The following is a 14429-nucleotide window of genomic DNA, read 5'->3' on the forward strand; positions in this document are numbered from 1 at the left end:
CCAACATTCACCATTCACACATTGATTGGAACCTCAAAGCCCCCATTCAGGCTGCCTCTGTGGCCCACTTCTGCGTGAAGCGGCGGATATACTTGCCTGTAAAGTACAGCACAATTCCAAGCCCGAAGAGAGCACCGATAACGATAGCACACACGTTCAATGCGCCATCGTAGCCTAGCTCATGGACGAAAGCTGTGGTACCAAACGAGATTCCGAAGCTGATGAATCCGCGGCCAGCGCAGAGAGCAACCATGGCCACGTGTCCACGCTGCGGGTAGCAGTCCATGGTGTAGACGAAGCTTAGCACGACAATGCTTATAAAGCTGTAGAAGAGAGCGTTCAAGGGGACAACGACGGCGGGCCATGCCCAGTCCTCCGGGAACTGGCACGCTCGGCCATACAGTACGCAGGAGATGATCCCGACGGCGAGTGGGATAATCGCAGGGATGAGACGGCTTTCCGGCTGCGAAATCGGTTAGCCTTTGGACAACCTCAGGACTATTCAGCGTACCTCTGTGACACCGTTATTTCGCTTCGCCCAGAACGTGAGGATGAAGTCGCTCAGATAGCCGGCTAAGGGCTGCACCACAAAGGCCACGACCGCCTGCCCACCCATGACAAAGCCGAGATTATGCGGGTCGAAGCTGTATGGAGGGGCGATGAGGACCCGTGCAAAGACAGCGGTCATGACGATATACGTGCCCAGCAGCACTCCACTGAGAATGATAAAGTAGAGGACACCAGGAAAGATGGACAGCTGCGCCAGGGAGAACCAGAACTTGGGGACCTGACGCCACTTGGCCGTGACATGGCCCCAGGGGTGTAGGTCACGCCAGAAGGAGCGATCGGCATACGTGTCGTAGTCGAGGCGTCGGGTGCGGAACTCGCTTTTCCTGACGGTGTTTCCCTGGGGATCGAATCCGACTGCATCCCGTTAATGTGGGAAACCAGGAGAGAGAATTGGGGTACACGTACAGTAGCTTTGCAGGGGACGATCGTACTTTGTTTCCACCACAAAGAGAATACTTAGGACAAACGTGGCGGCACTGATGATGGTAAAGATGCCGTACCACCACCGCCAGCCCAGAGACTCGGTTAGGTAGGAGCTGGCGATGATGAATAGGGCGGTTCCCAGAGTCTGCAACGAGCAGAACCACGCAATACGGCTGCCACGCTGGTGCAAAAAGAAGGTTTCCTCTGCAATCATGACACACAAGGCCTCGCTCTGCCCCGCAGCAAGGGCCATGAAGTCGCGCCCACCAATGTGCGATCCTAGGCTGGCGGAATAGCTGCACCAGATGCCACCGACGATTAGCACAACGTTGGACAACAGGTACACTGGGCGCCGACCAATGGCATCGGCGAATGGGACGGCGACCAGGTTCCCGATGCCCATGAAGAGGGCAGGGTACGTGACGAGATCATTGACGCGCGAGTCGCCGTGGTAGTACTCTTGCAGCTGAGGCACGAGAACCCCAATCCCGCTGGCCAGCAAGTTGCCCGTCATGCCATCTACCACTGATCAGCTTCCACTGCGGTGGCGGGGTTGTGAAGCATACAGAGAGCAACAATAATCAGCATCAGCACTTGCGCCAGTCAGGCAGGTTAAGGGGATCTTGAGCACCAGCATCGTGTCAGCAGCAGGACGTGTACACCGCTTGGGGAGGGCAGCAGACCTTGGGGATCGCGCGTCGGCGCAGGAACCAGGATGATGTCGTCGCCTTCAACAAGCTTGAGGGTTCCAATGATGCGAGGCTCCTTGCCTGGGGGCTTGCCGGCCTCCTCGCCGAGGTCTTCCACAAAGGCCACACTGGTCTTATCGTCGACCATCTTTGTCTCCATTGTCCAGAGTCGAGTAATTTGATGCAACGAGTCTACCCAAAGTGGACTGAGAATTTGGCCTTATATTGTTTGAGAGTCGTGAGACTCACTCTGCGCCGAGCGGTCCGGTGGGGAAAGGAACAGAACGCCACCTCCGGAAACAGTCCAAGTGTGGGGGAAATCCGGGGAACTAGCTCTTAAGGCAATCTGTTTCCTGGCAGAGGGGAAAAAGGCTTCCGAGCCACTGCTCTTAGATCACTCACATAATGAACACTCCAAAGTCCCTGCGACGACCTGCTCGAAGCTGTGCTGAATGTGCCCGGCGAAAGGTCAAATGTCGCAACGGATACCCCTGCGAGGCCTGCGTGCGCCGCGGACAAGCCCAAAACTGCGTCGTGGCCGAAAGCACCGGGCCAGTCCAGCGTCCAAGGACTAATCCCCACAGCAGATTAGACGAGATTGAGCAGGAGCGGATGCTAATCCAGGACCGCGTCTCGCTAATGGAGACGTACGCAGCCGATCCGGTGCGCCGGGCGAGTCGTGGGCCGCAGGACAGTCCGGAAGACCTTCTGGTCATCCTCGAATCGCTGTCTCATGGGCGAGGCTCTGCCGGAAAGCAGCCACACGAGCTGAGTGGCCTCTATCATCTCTATCAGCCCATCCAGCAAGTAGTGTTGATGCTCCTTCCCGATCGCGGGGCCAGTGAGACCCTAGTCCGCTTTGTGCTGAGTGAGCTGTCATGGCTGCATTGTGGGGTCCGCACCGGGCAGTTCTGGGGGGAGCACCAGCTGTTTTGGGAAATGATGGAGCGCGGTCATGGAGACCTACTCCAAGACCATGGCTGGATGGCCCTCTACTTGGGTATTCTTGCGGTGGGTACTCCGCATTGCTTGACTATCCGCGTTCCCAATCCCGTGAGCTAATGAGACCCAATACTGCAGGCCGCATGCTTGTACCTCAGTCCCGATCAATGTCCGCCCCTGCCACAGCTGCTGCATCTGCCACCGGTTACAGGAACGGCTGAGGCGGATCCCAGCGTGGCATTGGCGAGGATCTGGTTTGAAGCCGCCATGGACGAGCTGGATGCAGCGCGACCACTGGCTCGCCCGAGTCTAAGAACCGTCCAGGCCTTTGCCATCTTGACCCTGTGCCATGGCAGTTTCGGACAGATGGAACGCCAGTACCTCTTGCTGGGTACTGCCATCCACACAGCACGCTGTTTGGATATGCACTTGCTGGCGAACGAGGCCAGCTGCCCGCCACATCTCCGACAGAGACCGGAATGGCGCACGGCAGAAGACCGCCATCTCGGCCGACGACTCTGGTGGACTCTGGTTGTCTGTGACTGGTAAGCGGGCCCTCTCCCTCCCCACCGGCATCCTGGGCGGCGGATGTTCTGACTCAAACAAGGCTGGGCGAGCTGTCACGCCCGTCATCGATATCGCTCACGGGGTTCAACACCAGCCTATCACCGTCCGCCAGTGACAAGGAGCTTCTCTTCCAGGACACCGCGTGGAGTGCCACTTTGGGCCATTCACCTCTGTGGCATCTCCAGGTCATTTCGCGACTTGCTGTGGTTGTCTACTCAAACATCAAAGCACCAAGAGACCTCGACTTGTCCAAGTTGCTCCGTGCTGTCGAGCAGGCTGAGGAGATTCTCCATCAGGTCACTCAACAGGCACCGACACATCTGGCCGCCGACGCCCCCTCTTGGCTACAGAACCAGCATTTCTTGGCCCTATATGCAATCCATTTCCTACGGGTCACTGTAGCTAGAGCAAACCTTGTGAGATGCCTGAAAGATGCTGGACCGCCAGGACCGACAATCGCCAAGGGCGTCCGTTCTGCGCTAGAAATCTTACGAGTATCGGAGAGCCCGAAGTCATTTACAGTTCAAAGAAGCTGGTAGGTCCCGCCACAGTTTGGTCAACATGGGATTAAGGATAACACGTGTGTAGGATCACTTCATCAGCCACACTCGCAGCAGGCGTCTTTCTCGCGGTCCACCTTTTAGCGCTCAAGAGTACCTTTTCAGAGGACCAGATCGCGACCCGCCGCCAAGTAATCCAGTTCGCCGCAGCTTCAGTTCGCTCACTGGGCTTGAATACCCGCGGTCTGTTGTCCCCTGGTGCTGATTTGCTAGAGTCGCTTCTAATCCAGGAGTCCCGCTGCGCTCCTTCTGACCGCATCGATAAAGAAACTCTTGTTACGATCTTGGAACAGGCTGAATCCTGCAATGCGTCGACGTACGCCCCAGAACAGGTGCCCGGGTTGGACCTTTACCCAAGCTCTCAAGCGGGCAGTTCCACCGTGCAACTTGTAGATGGCGACTTCGATCTGGGACTCTTCTCCTGGACCAGCGATCCCTTTATGGGAACGCATGGGGACATCATTGCTGAAACTGGCGACTGGGATGATTGGTTATGAGGCACACGAAACTATCTTGTTTAATAGTAATGTAGCAAATTGCACCCCCATGTGTATGTAGATTTCATTCCAATTCTAGGACTCAATAAAGATCCGGCAGTGATGCTCCCCCTCTCTTCCGGCCGCTCCTCATCTGGCGTGGAAATCCCCCCCACTCCATCCGGAGCAACACGTCTCCCCACACCTTGCGCTTGACCTCGGACCACGTCTGTTGGCTATATCTAACCACTCCAAAAGACGTCTACATGGGAGTAACACCAAGCCCCAGCCCTATTACCAAGACACCCTATCTCATTCGTCAAGCAGCTATGGCCGAATCTGCAGAGGCAAGGCCCCTCCGCGTGCTGATTGCGGGAGCTGGGATCGGTGGCCTCTTTGCCGCCATCTCTCTACGTCATGCCGGGCATCATGTCGAGGTTTGCACCGACCTTAGCTCTGTCCAGGGAGTCTGTGTAACTGACAATGATAGATTTTCGAGTCCTCCCGCTTCGCGACAGAATTGGGCGCTGCTATCCATCTTCCTCCAAATGTCCATGGTCTGCTACGCCGCTTTGGGATTAACCCGGAAGAATTCAACTGCAATGACGCCCAGTTTGTGCGTTCTCCAAAGAGGACGACTGCGAGACTTAATTTAAAGCTGATCCACACGTAGGTCACCGTCTACGACTCTGGAGGCAACGTTGTAAGCTCCAAGGACGTGCGAAATCTGCGAAGCGTTTACCCTTTTGTGAGTACCCTGTCCGAGCCTCATTGGAGGTCAATTGGCCTTTAACATCTTGCAGTCCTGGAAGTTAAGTCATCGCATTGATCTCCACGAAGCCTTGAAGCACGCGGCCGTCAGTCCAGATGGGCCTGGGAGACCTGCTGTCATCTACCTACGCAGCAGAGTAGTTAGCTGTGACTGTCTCGCGCCGTCATTGACACTCGACAACGGGAAAAATATTACCGGGGATCTCATCATCGGTGCTGATGGTGTCCACGTAAGGCCCACCCTGGCCAGAATAATAATACTCCCGTCTCATTCAATCCTGACACGCAGTATCTAGTCGGCTCTCCGTCAATTTGTCGCACAAGAAGATATTGCTCCAACACCATCCGGAGGTAGTGCGTTTCGGTTCCTGATTCCCGTATCCAAAGTCGAGGAGAACCCAGAAACACGACAGCTCCTTGCGCGGCCGGGTGAGATGCAGCTCTGGGATGGGATCTATCGCAGACTAGTGATCTATCCTTGCCGGTATGGTGATTCGGCCTCGGCGTATTGCAGGTCAAGCTGACTTGCATAGAAACAATACGGAGCTCAACTTCGTCTGTCTTCATCCCGACGGAGAAAGCGAAGGAAGCACAGAGGGTATGTTGCCTCAAATAGTCCCGTTCATAACCTAGCTGATTTGCTGTAGGGTGGAATAATGCAGCCTCGTTGGAGCAGGTTCTCAAGGTCTATGACGAATTCTGCCCCGCGATGAAGGCCCTACTGCGCATGGTAAATCCAGAGGATATAAAGCTGTGGAGGCTTCTCGACGACAAGGCCCTGGGAACCTGGATTTCAGGAAAGAGTTGCCTCATCGGCGATGCTGCTCACCCTTTTCTACCGCGTAAGCCTCACTGCTATCTGTGCTCCTATCCCGGTAGCTAATATAACCTGCAGACCAAGGACAAGGAGGTGCGCAGGCCATCGAGGATGTACGTCTCGTGCTAGTTTATTGTCATTGTCTCCATTGTCCTAATTATGTCACAGGGAGCGGCACTGGGGGCCCTCTTCCCCCTGGGCACAAAGCCTGCGGAAGTTGCTGCTCGTCTGCAGCTTTATATGAAGTGCCGGTATGATCGTGCCACCATGGTCCAGGAATACTCGCGCCTTGCTGCATTCAAAACAAGCCCCGACGACAAAGTCGGTGGGACGTCGACGGATCGTGGGTGTTGCCTGTCCTCATAGACGCGTGACATGCAGCTGGACTAACCCTTGCCAGCGCTTGAATTCTCCCGTATCAATTTCGGGCATGACGCTTACGACTTTGCGGAGAACGTCTTGCTCAAGACTCGAGGTGCGTCACTTGTCTGTATGCCCTCTCCAATTGCACACAGATGTCTGACCCTGCATATCACACAGAGTCTGCTGCTGCTCATCAAGGTCCTCTTACCAGGGTGTTTGGACCCTCGAGCCTGGCTAAGCCTCCTTCGACTATGAGCGGCCAGTCCTCACTCGTGGTCTCCTTTCGCACCCGTCGAAACTACCTGGAGACATTCCTCCCGACCTACGACTGTTCGATCCGAGCCATGGGAGGCTGGGCCACCGTTTCGTTGGCTTTCACCCGCCACGGCGAACAGCATGCTAGGCTAGTCCTGTCCATTCCCGACGCTATGATTGATCCGGGTAATCAAGAGATTGAAACTTTTACCCCGGTCATCTTCGACAACGATATCGACAGCGTCATGTTCGGCACCGAGCAAGGACTCCCGCTGTGCTATGCCGATATCCGTGAATATACACTGGGTGACAACCGGCTACTCACTGTCGGACGCGGCGAAGACATCTTCATCGGCATTAGTGTTGTGATGACGGCCAAGAACGATACGCAGGTCTTCTTTTCCCAATTTACCGAGGCAGAAATGTCTTCCAAGTACCCTGCGCTCGCACATGTTATTGGGAGAATTCAGAAGTTAGAGGTGGTGGAGGTGATTGAGGTCGTTGGTGCTGCCGAAACCAGTGTACAGTAGCAGTAACCGAATAACCTATACCGCAACGTGTCTTGCTAAAACTGGCCATGTACGACAAGCATCTTTGCTATAATGACAGTTATCCCGGCCATCGAAAGCAGGGTCGCACTTCACGAACTCGTTCCCCTGAAAATGGTAGTGCGTACGAATTTCTACAACCTTGTCCCAGTTGGTCGTTTGCTGCGAGTAGAGTCATGTCCTCCCTCACAGACAAGTCAATTTTTGCCAAGTCTAAATCATTACTGTACAAGGAGTCGGACTACTACACCAACAATCCCGTTCCGTTTCGGTCAAGCATAGTGGTTCAGTAGCCAAAATAGATCGGAGGTTGGCAGAAGCTGCGGCGACGGAGAATATATTAAAGAGAATTCACTGAAGGTATGAGGTGAGTTGCGGCAAGACAGCAAGCGAGAAGCAGGTAGCATACCATCGAGTACAGAGTATCATATTTTTGGCACTATGATTTACTTCCGGCCCAATCAAACTTATAGGTGAATCTATCTCTGAATTCACTAGATACACGTACTTCTATACAAAGGGTAAAATAACGTGACTGGGAGTTTCTCCCCCGACGTGAACCCGATGTCTCCCCTTGTTTCGAACCTCCAGATCTACCTTGGCCCCCTTATACTCCTTGATCAGGGGATACTCACCAGAAACTTGGACGCGCAGCGACTCGCCAGCCTCAAAGTCCGTGCCCATCGCCCACAAGCCGATCTCAAGCTTGACCACGGTTCCTGGAGTGATCTTTTCGACCTTGTCGTGTGGATGAAAGGGGTATTGAGGGTGGATGGACCGAGAGGGATCAATGGCTCGGTGGGAAGCTCGGAGAATTCCTGTTGGGCCATAGTAGATGGTGAGGTTCGAGTACTCTTCCTTGGGAATCTCAGCTGCCGTTTTGTATGGGGCCGCACTCCAGGGGATGTTGATGTTGATCATTGGATTCCCGTTCGTATCAAGCTTGCGGATGAGAACGTAGATGATCATGTCATCCAGGTCAGGGCACGACATGTACAGGACTGCCTTGGGGAGACCCATCAAGCGTGTAGGCTGTTGGAAGGTATGCGTGAAGCCAACGAAGTCGGATGGGTCAGTGCTGCTTTCGGAGTTGTATTCGAGGACTCGGTCATACGAAGGCGGGCTGTCGGCCAGTTTGCCGTCCGTGGTGAAAAAGAGTTGTCGGTAATCCGTCTCTGGCAACGGAAAGTCGCTCGCTGCAATGGGATAAATGGGGTCCTTGTCACCAAATTTCAATGAGGCCATCCGGAGCCGGGGGGTCTTCTCCCAACCGTTATTTTCTGCCTTCAGATAGCGAGAGAAAAAGCTCGCAAGCTCCTCCTTGCTCTCCTTGTCAACCCAGAGGTCATACCAATCCTGGTAAGGGTCCCAGCGGAGCCACTTCTCATCCGTGTTGACCTGGAGCCATCCCCGAATCGATCCCATTGTGTGGACGAAGCTAGAATAGGAGGCGACAATGTAGGTTGGGATCTTGATGGAGGCGATGTCTGCCCGTTTGTCTTCCCAATATGGGTTCATTGTCTGGCACCGGCGATACATCGCCTTGAAGTCCTCGAGCCCATGGCGGCCACGAATGGACTCACGAGTAATCAGGTCAAACAGGCCATTGTCCCAGGCACCGCCTCGCACAAATTGTTCACGGTACAAATCTCCGCATGCCTCCCAGGGCGCGATGGCCTTTAGGGATGGGGGTTGCGTAGCTGCAATAAACCACTGCACGATGCCCAGGTGCGAATTCCCTGCTAGGCCGAGATTTCCATTGCACCAGGGCAACTTGGCGAGCCCCTCGATCACGTCGTGGCCGTCCTCTCCTTCTTGTTTGCCCATAATCACAATCGACCCATCCGAGTCTCCAGCGCCACGAGCATCGACATTGACAATTGCGAATCCTCGCGGACAGTACTCGGCCGGATCTGGGCCTTCAAACCGTTCAAGACCGCTGAGGCACCCATCGGGCACACCAACGCCCCAGCGCACCTTTTTCATCATGTTGATTCCATTGTGCTTTTTGCCGAAAGGGCTCCAGCAGACAATCGCGGGGACTGGCTTATCCGTGACGGGTCGATAGACGTCACAGTAGAGGATGCAGCCGTCTCGGACTCGAATGCCAACATCATGTTCGGCGATTAAATCTTCGTCCAGGGGGCGCGAGTTGAAGGCATTCCAGCCCTTCGGTAGGACCTCTTTTCGTGGGTTGAATCCTTGATACCCATTGTGACTGACGGTCGGAGGGGTGATGTCCAGGGTCGCAACTTGAACCGGAGGAGGCATTGTGTCGGATTACGAACAAGGGCAAGAGTCCAGGTGCTTTTCCAAGGGATGAGGATAGTATTCAGCCATCGTCCAGGCGTCTCGACGTATTTCATCTCCTTGCGAGTTCGCCCTCCTCGGGAGTTCTCCGTTGCATCCGGTGGCGGTGGAGATGCGGAAATGTGGAGGTGGATACTTCAACTGTCCATCCATTGTGTCGACTGTCACTTGCTTGCGGGGCCCCTCGAGGCCTCTGCCTCTTGAGGGGGAAAAGTTCTGTCGTGCATGACTCTACGTCGGCCGAGCTACACCGAGCCCGAGTCCGTTGGATATGAGATCATGGGCCGTTACAAAGGCATAAAATGCAGAAGCGATTGTGCTCAGCCCTTGAACCAGAACAATTCTTCCCTTGGAACATCAATCACTTTCAACTCAACCTCATTACCTGCCGATACAATGGCCCCCTCTCTCGACGCCAATGCCAGTACCACGTACGGTGACTGGCGCGATGAGTTTTACAGCAAGGGCTACGTCGTCTTGAAGAATGTGATTCCCCGCGCCAAAGCCCTCCAGTACCGCCAGAAAGCCCTCGACTGGCTCTCCTCCTTCCCTACGAAGTTTGATGTCAACGATCGATCCACCTGGACGTCTGAGAACCTTCCCCAGAGCTTCAAGGCCGGTATGTATCTCAACTACTGTGCCGGACATGAGAAGTACGTCTGGGATGCACGACTGTGAGCTCACATTCTTTCCCCGTTAGTACACTGCACTGGCTAACCTGGAAAAAGTGAGCCCGGCGTTATCGATGCATTTGCCAAAATCTGGGACACGGACGAGCTTCTTGTCTCCTTCGATACCGTCAACATTACGCTTCCAGGCCGCAAGGATGTTGACTGGTCTCCTTGGCCGCATGTCGACCAGGCACCCGAGCGCAAGGGCCTAGCCTGCGTTCAAGGTATCATCAACCTCTCTGAAGCAGGTCCTGAAGATGGAGGCCTGCTCCTCATGGAGGGTTCCTCGCGCCTCTTTGATAAATTCTTCGCCCTAAACCCTCCAGACCGAACCCAAGGAATCGGCGCCAAGCATTACGACTTTTACCCCTTCAAAGAGCACCACGTCAAATGGCACGAGGAGCAGGGCTGCAAGCTTATCAAGGTGTGTGCGGAGCCTGGGGACCTGATCCTTTGGGACTCGCGCTCCATGCATTATGCAGAGTTCCCCAAGAGCGACACTATCCGCACCATAATCTACGCCTGCTACACTCCCGCGTCTCTTGCCAAGGAGAAGGATCTGAAGAGAAAGGCAGAGTTGTTCCACCGCTGGGAGACAACCACTCACTGGCCTCACTGCAACATCTGGGGGCATGGCAAGGCCAAGGTCAATGGAGAGGTCGACCCCCTAGAGCGCGACGAACCGCTGGAGAAGCCCGATTTGACCGACCAGTTGTTAAAGCTCGCAGGCGTGAAGGCTTATTAACTGGCGCCGAATAACTTACTGTTATTTGTCACGCACGCAGCCACGCTATCTTGTTATTTTCGTGTGAACTTATATATCGCGTTACTCGAGTATGAAACCAACCATTTGTTGTCATTGAGATATACTAGTGTCTACAATGAAATAATTGGTATATTGTAGCAGTGTGTAATATATGTGGTACAACTTGAATAGAAGCCAAAAGCAAGGAGCCATTTGCTGTATTTTGTAAGCACCCCAGGATTTCCTATACCGGTAACGATCTTCCTGCTGCGGAAGGACTTCCCCGTAATATCTTGGCGTAGCGCAGTATGACAATAACGATGGATCCAATACGTTGACTGCCTGGGCATTGCGTACTGCGTGAATGCTAAGTATATAAGGCTAGGAGTCAAAACCTGGATTGTAAGACTTAAATATAGTGAGATCTGCGTATATTCACTCAACTCTGGCACATGTTCTAATCTGGTGTGGTGCAGCCCGTGACATTAGCCACGCAGATATATATCTGTTCTATCCGTCTTATATCAGCTTCACCTAAAAGGCTTAGGTGTATTAACAGCGTAGGAAGTAGTATTTTGGGTCCTCTAAAATACTTCTTACTTGTGCAGCATACTCATACAAACGTCTGTGGAATTTGCTCTTCTGAGAAACGACCATACTCTGTCTGACGACGAGAGCATTTTGCGCAACATTCAAAAGGTGCCAGGTGATGGGGTTTTGCTGTTGCTGGCGTGAGCAGCTGCATCCCCAAAAGTCGCTGGACGCTACAAGATTACCGGCAATATAAATATACCTGTCAGTGCAACAGGTCCCTGCTTGTTCCACCAAGTGCTGCCTGTGGGTACACCAGCCCGACACATGAAAGGGAGCTAGCTGACGACGGCTCATACCAAGCTCGTCTTGGAAATGTCGAACAAGCAGGGGAACAAAACATATTGCTCGGATTATATACCCATATAAACGCCCTCAATGATCTGGGGAGAAAACAGAGCCCCATATTTACCATTCATCCGTTCAAGAACAGGGCAGTGGTTAGCGTATCTGACGAAATGCTGCCTAGATCTGTCATCAAAGTAATCAAGCTTTCGAGCAATGGCGGAAGGGAGGCCGTGTCCAAGCGAAAGTTGTCGCGGTAAATATCACAGGCCCCCTCATAACGTTCTCTACATCTCTGAGGGGGCAAAACGCGTTGTTTAGACCTAAAGAGATACCTGCAACCCCTCGACCCAGAGAGACAAAGGCTGTGCTCAGGGCGCACTCGGGCCCATCCAAGCGGACCTGTAGCTCATCTACCTGTTCTGCAGCCGTAGGCGGAAAGGTCCCCACCGTCTGAGATGACTTGGAAAGCAGCCCATATGCCCATAGGGTTAGGCTGGCTTGATACAGACAGATGGCGCAGAATTCTCGCAGTTGCGTCAGCGGCAGAGTCCTCGCCAACCGGAAGATCTGTCCTGCATGCCATACCGCTGCACGAAACTCCGGGCCGCTCATCCACTGTTGCAGAATCCGATGCGTAGTTTCTGCCTCCTCCTCTCCCAGCCGTCCGGCAAAGAGCTGTAGCTCCCGGGGAGACACATTCAGCGCCATGAGACAGAATTCAGAGATGATTCGAAGCTGAGCCGGATCCAGACCGTGCTTGACCAGCTCGCGTTGTGAGGCGACCAGGCACTGCGCGAGGTCTTGCTGCTGACAAGACAGCCAGAGCATAGTCCGGGCCTGGCTGGCGTGGTTGCTTTTATGTCTGAAGAACCGCAGGGATTCGTGGTATCCCCAGACCTGCGACCAGAATCCATGGACGATCGCGAGGGCAATCAACCCCGTATCGTAGTGCGTCTCGAGGCCGGCCAGGAGTGAGCCGTCTTCCATGATGGCGGCCCAGGATGGTACCTCCTGGTCCCCGATTGGCGGTTTGTTGAGGACCGCATCCCTCCAAGCCACTGCACTCGGAGCCAACCAGATATCGCGCGTGGCAGGCAGCGGACATGAGAACTCTGTCAATGAGCAGTTCGGGGGCCTCAGGTAGGCCATTGAGCCGCGAAGATCCGTGATGAGTGCAAAGACCGCCGTACTGTGAGCCGTAACGCGGTCAGTAGAATCCTGCCAAAGCCATCAAGGCGGATTTGTCCCACCGTTTTAGTGATTCCTGGTGGACCCACGCTATCCATTTGGCGTGCAGTACTTCATTGTCGTCAGTCACGTATGGTTGTGGTGTCTGTGCATAGGGGTGGCGTGCAAAGCTCCCACATCGACGCAACATCTGTTCCCAGAGTCAATACGATCCTGCGGCAGCTGTCGTATTTACTGACAGTAATTGGCGCTCCAAGAAAACTCTCGGAGATCTCCATGTTCCGTTTGAAGCCACTCCACAGGCCCATTGAGACCCAAAGTAGATATGCCTGCATTGTCTGCAACTCACGCACTCGGCTATTATCGCTTTCAATCTACTCCAGTCCAGCTTCTTAGCAGATGCGGCGTGTGCACGCGAAATAAGGGAACGTACAGACGCAGAGAGGGACAAACGGGACCGCTCCTGGAGGGCGTATCCCATCTTCCATACTGTGGGAATCGATATCGAGGTTGAGCCGGCGGCGATGATGAGCCCCAGGAGCTCGGTGGTGCGGTCTGCCGGAACAAACGAAGACGAATGGATCCAGGACGTGGATTGCAGGTTGTTCCAGCCAAAATACACCTGGACCATGCGATCAAGGAAGTGGGCCGAGGGAAACGACTGGAACGAGATGGAGGGCAATTTGGCGGTTTGGAAAATCATGTACAAGATCCGATCGCGGCAGGTAGAGTCAACTGGCTGGTTGGTTAGGCTGTTCTCGAAGTAGAGGCGCTCTTGCAGGCCAAAGGAAGAGTCGATGGCACTCTCGTTGACCCCAAGGTTCTGCTGGCCGGCGTAGGCGTGGTCCACGTGGACCGGGGTCCAGAGCCATGGAGATCGCTTGAAGAATTCAAACCGCGAGGAGGCCGGACTGGGCTGATTCAGGGGCTGGACATCGCCCGGAGCCAGATCATGCGACGGAGGCAGCGTGAGCACTTGGAGGGTCTCGAGGTCCAGGTCAAAGCAGGTCGAGTCCCATTCGAAGCTGTCAGACGGCTGAAAGAACGAATCGAGGATCGAGTATCCGCGCAGAGAATGGAAGGCAGGGTCCGGAATGGGGTGGGCGCATTGGCAGGCTCGATGCCCGACGGCGTACCGTCCACCTGCGCAAAGTCCTGAGGTGGCAGGTCGGGGGCAGCTTCAGGGGTGGCAAGGGTAGCCCGTGGGGGATTGGAGTGCGATCGCTTCCGGCTACTTACGGCTGGCTTGCAGCTGAGACCCTTGCTCACGCAGCGCTTACACGGCTTCTGATCGGTACATTTTGCTTTACTCTGGACGCAGTTTCGGCAGGCCCGCGTGGCGCGTGCGGCGTACTGCACCCCGTCTCTGCGGCGCGAGTGAATCTGTTTGTGCCGGTGCAGGAGATCGCCGCGATTGAAGCTTTTCGGGCACCAAGGACACTGGAACTGGCGCAGGTCTTGGTCTGCAGGCGTGTCAGTTGCAGAATTAGGGTCCGGTCGGCCAGGTGCTGGCGGGGAGGACTCACGTGACCGGACGTGGCGGGCAAAGTGGTCGGCGCGATCAAACGAGCGCTGGCACTCGTTGCACCAGTTGTGGCCCTGCGTCGGCCCAGCACGAGTCTCCGGAGGCGGCGAGCGCGACATGGGGTGGGTGA

The 14429-nt window shown here is 54.7% G+C and overlaps 5 protein-coding genes across 5 annotated transcripts; 2 read left to right on the forward strand and 3 right to left on the reverse strand.

Annotated features, from left to right (window-relative positions):
• Nucleotides 1–46: 46 nt before the first annotated feature.
• Nucleotides 47–1830, reverse strand: ANOM_005719 (uncharacterized protein; the record flags this gene model as incomplete). Its single annotated transcript, XM_015550976.1, has 4 exons — nucleotides 47–463; nucleotides 512–924; nucleotides 976–1484; nucleotides 1625–1830. 4 exons carry the CDS (start codon nucleotides 1828–1830, stop codon nucleotides 47–49), a joined length of 1545 nt encoding a protein of 514 aa, XP_015406675.1.
• Nucleotides 1831–4556: 2726 nt separating this feature from the next.
• ANOM_005720 (uncharacterized protein) lies at nucleotides 4557–6963 on the forward strand (the record flags this gene model as incomplete). Its single annotated transcript, XM_015550977.1, has 11 exons — nucleotides 4557–4664; nucleotides 4718–4843; nucleotides 4901–4975; nucleotides 5031–5228; nucleotides 5295–5482; nucleotides 5532–5596; nucleotides 5646–5840; nucleotides 5894–5928; nucleotides 5984–6158; nucleotides 6216–6290; nucleotides 6356–6963. The coding sequence occupies 11 exons, from the start codon at nucleotides 4557–4559 to the stop codon at nucleotides 6961–6963; spliced, it is 1848 nt and encodes a 615-aa protein (XP_015406663.1).
• A 528-nt stretch (nucleotides 6964–7491) lies between these two features.
• Nucleotides 7492–9252, reverse strand: ANOM_005721 (CocE/NonD family hydrolase; the record flags this gene model as incomplete). Its single annotated transcript, XM_015550978.1, has 1 exon — nucleotides 7492–9252. The coding sequence occupies one exon, from the start codon at nucleotides 9250–9252 to the stop codon at nucleotides 7492–7494; it is 1761 nt and encodes a 586-aa protein (XP_015406662.1).
• A 435-nt stretch (nucleotides 9253–9687) lies between these two features.
• On the forward strand, nucleotides 9688–10707 carry ANOM_005722 (uncharacterized protein; the record flags this gene model as incomplete). The annotated part of the gene is made up of 2 exons (XM_015550979.1): nucleotides 9688–9965; nucleotides 10020–10707. The coding sequence occupies 2 exons, from the start codon at nucleotides 9688–9690 to the stop codon at nucleotides 10705–10707; spliced, it is 966 nt and encodes a 321-aa protein (XP_015406665.1).
• Nucleotides 10708–11784: 1077 nt separating this feature from the next.
• ANOM_005723 (uncharacterized protein) lies at nucleotides 11785–14418 on the reverse strand (the record flags this gene model as incomplete). The annotated part of the gene is made up of 6 exons (XM_015550980.1): nucleotides 11785–12775; nucleotides 12837–12964; nucleotides 13014–13148; nucleotides 13208–13749; nucleotides 13809–14237; nucleotides 14301–14418. 6 exons carry the CDS (start codon nucleotides 14416–14418, stop codon nucleotides 11785–11787), a joined length of 2343 nt encoding a protein of 780 aa, XP_015406664.1.
• Nucleotides 14419–14429: the final 11 nt, after the last annotated feature.

The sequence above is a fragment of the Aspergillus nomiae genome (genome assembly GCF_001204775.2).
Source record: "Aspergillus nomiae NRRL 13137 chromosome Unknown contig00143, whole genome shotgun sequence".
NCBI lineage: Eukaryota > Fungi > Ascomycota > Eurotiomycetes > Eurotiales > Aspergillaceae > Aspergillus > Aspergillus nomiae.